Genomic DNA, 7,424 nt, shown 5'->3' on the forward strand with positions numbered 1-7,424 from the left:
ATTTTAAAGAACACCTCTGCTTTAAAAAAAAAAAAAGAGAGAATGCATCTCATTCTTCAATCTCAACATCCCTTACAACAGTGGTGAAAATGCTCCCATTTTATAGACACGGAAACTGTCTACAAATGAGAAGGGAAATGGACTTGCTCTATGTAACAAAAATCAATTGTGAACACAGGCCTGTGGACTGGAGCAGATAACAAACCTTTCCTAGCCTCCTGCCTAAGGAGTTTATAGAAATCCATGCTTTCTTAGCGACTATGTATGGCATTTTTCAAAATCAATTATTTAGAAACAAAATATCTCACTGAAAAAAAATATCACTGGAGCTTGTGCTCCCAAAGCATACAGGGACTTCTGAAAAATTCCTACCTCAATTCCTTGGGGAAATAGTATGTTTCTTGCACTGCTTGTTTTGCCTAAGTGGAAAAACACCCCTAAAAAGTATATAACAGAGCAATTTCTATGGCTTGTACATAATACAATAATACAGAGTGCCTGTATACATCAGTGCACAGTAAAAAAAGGATACTGCAGATGGCTTTTATTTTATTCACCTGTGTATGAGATTATATAGTGTATATTCACCCCATTAGTATCAGGCTAGATTGAGAAGAGAGAATGAAGATCAATTCAGCCATTCCCCATTACTTAACATGTGTAACCTGTTGGTCAGTGTTATATTTAACACTGTGAGCCCCAGAACACACAGCTAAATTGTAAAAACTTCCATTGGCCTACATTTCTAACAATTAAGAAGCTCTTTTTCCTAGCTCAAATGTTATACTGACCTGATAGATATCCACTCATGCCCTTATCGAGACTGTTAAATTTTTGTCTATATTTTAATCTGGAGGCCTGAGGAACAGCCCAGTCTGAGGATCCAGTCTTGGGTGAACTCCCAGTTAGTGAAGTAGTAGAGGAAGAATTTGAACTGCAATACAAATGTTTAAAAGAAAAAACAAATCTTCTAAATTATAAAGGTTCCCTTCAGAGACCCTAGATTATATGCTATTTATCCTGTTACAGCGCTGTTTTTCTCTTTTATACATCATGCAGCCCTTAGCATAACATGATGCTCATCCTGCCTCAGGATGCTACCGTAATATAAATATTATTTGGTAATTTAGATGTATACCCCACCCTATCAAAAGGGCTTATAATGGCTTCATTACACAATGTTTTCAAACCTGCAATGAAATTAGGAACACAGGACTAAAAGGGACTGGGGGTAGGTTATCATCAACTCCAGTCTTCTGCTATCACAGACAACTATATTATATAATTCCCACCATATTCTGATCATGCTTCAACTTAAAAGTAATTTTTTTGCCCCCACTGCTACTACTGGTAAATTGTTTCAGCAGCAAACTGCTCCGATGATTAGAAACCTTCTTCTCATTATTCATAGCTTGTTTGCATCTTTTTGTTTTTGTGCCAACATTGTCCTTTAAATAGCAGTGCTCCTCTGTGTTTACCCAGCTGATATATTTGAAAGAGCATTCAGACACCTCCTCAGTCACTGTTTAACTTGGGTAAACAAGACAAAACTCTTCAGGTCTGCTTTGTAAGATTGGTTCTTCATACCCCTAATCATCTGAGTAGACCCTTTCTGCACTTCTTTGATTACATCTTTTGTGACTATACGTGTACACAGCTGTGCATAACTTTCTTGATGAAAAAAGGGAACGTTTATATTAAATACAGCATTAAATACAGCACCATGATTTTTTAGAGCACTGCAGTGATAAATACAACAGAAAAAAAAGTTTTACTGATAGTACTGATAAATAACATGCCAGAAAACCAAAAATCTGAGAAAAGCATGACAAAATGACATATCTAGTACGTTCAGAAAGAATGAGACAATACATCACAATGCTTGTTAAAGCCTGTGGAATAACCTTGAGGCCTAAGGAGAAAGTCTGAGAAGCAACTTTTAAAAATAACATAAAAACTTGGCTTTTAGATTATATTTAGACCTGAAGAAGGACGTTGGATGCCTGAAAGCTTGTCCAACATCTCTCCCAGCTATACAGTTGGTCCAATAAACAATATCACTAAAAATCCTTGCATCTAAAAATCAAACATTCATATAGAAAACAGCCAACCAACCAACTCACCCCCCAAAATATCTAGAGCTTCTATAATCACTGTTCCTCCCAATACCCCCAAACAAAAGGCCTCTTTCATACCATTTAGCTCAGATTCTGTGCTGCTCTTACAATATATGATGTCAATATATGATTTCACTGACTACATAGTACAAACCTGCTGACTACACAGGGAACTTCAGTGAAAAATACTAGTCCAGAGCAAAAAAGCAAATTTCTGTTTGAAAACGTTTGTCATTTCTGCTGATAGACCACATCATCGACTCAGTCAGAAACTTATTTTAAAAACCAAAAAACCAAATTGCTTTTTACGTGATTTCTTTTAACATGTGAAGCCAATCAGGCTGTTAGGAGCAACCTAGCCTTTCTTCAGCATAAACTTTCTTCAAGATGCTGCTCTGTAGCCGTGGCTACATGTTCATTAATGCACCATAATTACGGTGCATTAAGTTTAGTACCCATAGTTACAGGCACTAATGTTAATGAGAGGTAATCGGTGCACCTGTACAGTTGCATGCTTTTTCATGATGCTAATGCGCAGTAGACTAATTCTACTGCATGTTAGCACAGTTTTTGCTGGCCATGCTAATGCACAGTAGAATTAGTCTACTGTGCCTTTAGCGTCCAATGTAGATGCATCCAATATCATGGTAAGTTTACTCTGTAGACAGGGACTTAGTTTCTTCTTCTCCCAAGATTTCCAGTCTTTTAATTCTCTGGAATACGCATTCCAGAAACTGGTCATAACCAGTCAAGTTGGTTACTGTTCAGCCAGGGATGGCCTACCTTTCTAAAACACAGCACTGCCAGAAAAGTTCCCATTTTCTTGACGTTCTCCAAGGCTGTTTGCCTTCTGTGTTAGGGAGTAGAAGTCATTTGGACCCATAGTTATTCTTGATTGGCTTGCTTAAACCTCATGGTATCAATAGGTTCACAAATTAATCTCTTTGCTAGTTTTTAACACTGGTACAAGTAACACGTTTAATCCTACAATAGCACAGACTGTTTGTTTTTCTTATACCCTCATCAGTATGGATTTTTGTTCAATGGTTATATATATCTCACTACCTAGACCAATCTACCACTACCCTAGACCACACTGTATTTCTTCCATGCCTCTGAAACTAAAATTACAACATGTACTTTATACACAATTCTTACTTAAGTTTCATTATTTTTGAAATTCTCTTAGATAAATATTTATAATGGCTATTCATTTAGACAAGTTCTACAAACATACTTCTATCTAATCAGCATGAATGAACACACTGCTGTAATGACATGGAACTAAGACAGGAGTTTGATGTGTAATCTCTATAGAATTATTCGAACTGGCTTGCTACAAGCACCCTAAATGCTACTTATGGCTGCCTATACACATGCTCAGAGGCAGAGGGAGCCGTTTTAATTAGAGTGGTTCCCAGACAGCTGCTCTAATAAAAACAGCTTACAGTCACATGTATTAAGGCCCCTCCCACCCCCCACATATTAAAATGGCCATGGGGGGGGGGGGCGCTTTAACTAAAACTCATTCAACAAGGTTTAGTTAAAGTGCCCCCAGAGCCATTTTAAAATGTGGGGGGCTTCGTACATGTGACAGTGAGGTGATGCTGAAGCATTCTAATTAGAAGGCGGAGCAGACTCGATTAATTGAGTCTGTTGTGATGTGTTCTAATTGGAACATGAATGAGCATATCTACAGACAGTGCAAGTGCCTATATCTAGTACTTGCCTCCGTTTAAATACAAGAATCTCAGGGCAGCTATGCTTCAGGGCAGGCATCTGCTCAGATACAACCCAGAACGCACACCTTGGCAACTGACTCTCCCCTAACCTTTGGACGAATTCATATCTGGGCCCGGTGTAGCCAAGTGCAATTTAGAACCCTAGAAAGGGCCACGTTAATATGCAGACAAAAGACATGACCAACTTGTATTAAAAAACCACTGAATTCACCTCCACACTACTGCCATTGGTAATACCACTGTCCACCATATGGCTAAAAGTATAGTAGTTAAAAGTATTCGTGCAGGATATGGGCTTCTCCTTCTAGCCATCCTTCACCCTCTTCCACTTCCCAGGAGATCAGCATGGCTGGCAGGGCATTGAATAAGATAAGTGAGAACATTCAGTAGAACTGGACAAACAAGAAAGCAAGAGTAATGCAGCAAGGAGGAAAACAAGAACTACCCCCCATTCTCTACAGAGAGCTCTTTGCTGCCTAAACCTAAATGTTCAATGCTTAAACAGATCATTTCAAATCACTCTTTCGGGGCACATGCTCAGAAGTCAGGTGTTGTCTGAAGACTATTTAGTCTGTGGCTTCTATCACCTCTTTGTATGCTTTGCCTGTTTATTTTACTGTACATCCCATTCTTACTAACTGTACATCCCATTCTTTTTGGCTTGAGTCCTTTGTCCTACTTAGAACTCTCCTATAACATTTGTTGACAATGTTATTAACTGTGTGTATCCAAACACTTTCTTCTTTAAACCCTGAATGTATCTCTTTAAACTCTATCAATGTTTAGAAATGCAACACTTTTATAATATGCGCTCTGAAGCTGAGAAGATGCATCCATTGTATTTTTCAAAACTTCATTTGTTGCTGAAGTCTAGGACACAGCAAATTGGGAATCTTAAGTTTCATACCTGCTAGATCCTAAATCGATCAGAGACTGTGCCTTTTGAATGTTAGTACCACCAAACCCTCCTGTCATGGGACTCAAGGAGCCAGTATGAGGCAATGCTGAAACAGAAAATAAAATAACATGGATACAAGCTAATGGCTACTTTGTAGTGAAGGCCCTAGATTTTGTTAGCAGCAAGACAGCTATGCAATGTTGATTTTTTCCAGGTGATAATTGGTGTAAAAATGAAGTAGAATACATAAATAATAACTAAATATTAGCTGCAAAGGAATATTGAAATTCATGTGCTCTGTGTTATATCCTACTGCCAACAGTCTGAAGGTGATTAAAGGTTATTTCAATAACAAACTCATGACTTTGTGTGTGTTCAAATGTATGGACAGGAAGTTGAGCAGGCCACACCAGTTACAACTGGCCTTATAGAACAAATTAGAATTTTACATACAATACAGATTCTTTCTGCATACAGATAAGATCTCTTATTGCCAATCTAAAAATAAACTAAGACTTAGATGCATGTGTCTAAAACGGAGTAACTCATTGTACTGTACTTACCTGAAGAGAAAGGCAGAGATAAAGGCTGAAGGAGACCAGATGTTCCATTTGGCAATGATGATGTACTAACAGAAGGCACCAGGGGAGCAGAGATAACCAAAGGAGGAACTGAAGTCACCGAAGCCAGGGATGACATGGGAGTTAAAGGTGCAACTGTAGGCACAGATGTTGGGATGGACAGGTTTGGCATACTACCCATTCCTAGAGCACAAATTAAATAATTAAGCTAAATAATTCAACATTTAATTTTGTAGCACAGAAACAGTATAGGGGTTTACACAGCCATTGTTTTCCCGTATCCCTCCATCAATGACAAGTGTCCTGAACAGAGCTGTATGCCCTGGATTTCAGCAGCAGGTCCTGTCCCTGCTGTCTCCACCCCTGCTGAGTCCTTCTACCAGCCCTGCAGACCATGCAACATGGTGCCATACCTTTGACACCCCTAGTCTAAACTATTCATACATGTTCAGTTATAAAATCTAATTTCTCTCTTCATTTTGGACACATAATTCACATGTTCTAACCAGGAATGCAGATGAAAGAACAAATGAAGAAATAAATAGTATGATTTAAACGTTTCTACCTGGTTTCCACAAACAGCCATTTTAAAACTATTTCTCTATAAGCTTTTCATAAGTGTAGCCTCTAAGGGACAGTAAATAATGGAACTAAAGTTATGATAATTTATGTATAAAAGAGATGTCCGCTGCTGCAAGTCTAAATATTGCTTATCCTGAACCCACCACTCATGACTGGTACCAGGTGTTCTTGTCATGAGATCTGAGACTGTCCAAAAGTGTACATGCAGATGAGAGGAACTGTAACTCTTGGTAGAAGTGATATCTTTTATTACACCACGTAGGCTGACTGCCAAAAGACACTGGAAATATCTGAAGTCCCTGGTAGGGGTGCAGTATGTTTGCCGGTTGTAGGGTGACTTATAGTTCTGGACTGACTCATGGATTTGGACTTGATCTGGCTGGGAACATGAGAATTTTATTTAAAAAAAAAAATGAAAAGGTAAATTCCAACTGGTATGTTTGCTTGATATTGATGGAGTGTTTTACAGACATGCTCCATTTGGGATGCATTCAATCAACTTTAAAATTGTTTTTCATTACTGAGCACAGTTTAATGATAGGCAATGTATTTAATGAAGGAGGTTTTCTTATGTGTGAAAAAAAAAACAACACAGGGTTTGGGGCTTTTTTCCCCCATGCTGATTACAGGGGGGGACATGATGTGTCTGACAGTCGAGTAAATATAGTAATTAAGTTCTCTTGTGGAAAAAGCATGCGCATACGTGTGTGTGACAGATGCATACAAATATGTGTACAAGATGCACTCTAGTGAAAGTTATTAAACATGCTATTTTATAAACACCTCATGAAATACTGGGTCATGTGCACATGGACTGCTAAACAGTAAAGGCAGGAAAAAAAACCAAGCAACAGAAATGATTCACTTAAGTCAGGGCTGTCAAACTGGTGGCCAGCAAAGGGTTAATTTGCAGTTTCCATGCTCACTCCCAGACATCACTTCCCCCACTGATCCAGCTTCATGGTTTCTGGGTTCCCCTTAATTCTGGCTTTTTCTTCCAGCCTCCAACCCAGAGGGTGGTGTGGCAGAGCATAGCACAGCCTCCGGCGCTGGGGGAACCTGCAGCCTGGGGAGCCCATGTGGCATGGTGCAGCAAGGGAGCATGCAGCCAAGGAGCTGAAGTTGAAGCCATGTGCAAGGCGCAGAGAGAAAGTGCCTGCATGTTCAGCGCAGGGTGCCAGTGGCTCATGCTGGTGTAGCTTATACAGTGTGGGGTCCCCAGCTGCTTAGAAGTTGGACAGCCCTGATTTAACTACCAGTTTCAGTCTGGTGACTTGCAAAAATGTTTCAAATGAACTTTCTCAAGAGAGATCTTATGTACTGGCCAAACTGCAGCTTTCTATTCATTTAAAATTATCATTTGGTTAGCGTCTTGAAGAGAGAGGAATAATATCTCCAAGTCAAGAGAACAGACCACAAACTATATGCCAACCGTGAAAAGTTTTCATGCATCTCACAAACCATTCTTACTTAAATTCAGTAAGATGATTCTTTATGAATACTA

General features: G+C 39.1%; 1 protein-coding gene across 5 annotated transcripts in view; it reads right to left on the reverse strand.

Moving 5' to 3' along the window:
• ITSN2 (intersectin 2) overlaps nucleotides 1-7,424 on the reverse strand; it is a 138,320-nt gene that overhangs the window by 64,922 nt on the left and 65,974 nt on the right. For all 5 annotated transcript variants that reach the window (XM_019520827.1, XM_019520825.1, XM_019520829.1 and 2 more), the window contains 3 exons: nucleotides 5,321-5,521; nucleotides 4,767-4,863; nucleotides 792-934 (listed from right to left, as the gene is read on the reverse strand). In XM_019520827.1, the coding sequence (XP_019376372.1) occupies nucleotides 792-934; nucleotides 4,767-4,863; nucleotides 5,321-5,521 (441 nt within the window). The remainder of the gene's footprint in view (nucleotides 1-791; nucleotides 935-4,766; nucleotides 4,864-5,320; nucleotides 5,522-7,424) is intronic.

This window comes from Gavialis gangeticus, unplaced genomic scaffold, assembly GCF_001723915.1.
Source record: "Gavialis gangeticus isolate Ggan-Ray unplaced genomic scaffold, GavGan_comp1, whole genome shotgun sequence".
Classification (NCBI taxonomy): Eukaryota; Metazoa; Chordata; order Crocodylia; family Gavialidae; genus Gavialis; species Gavialis gangeticus.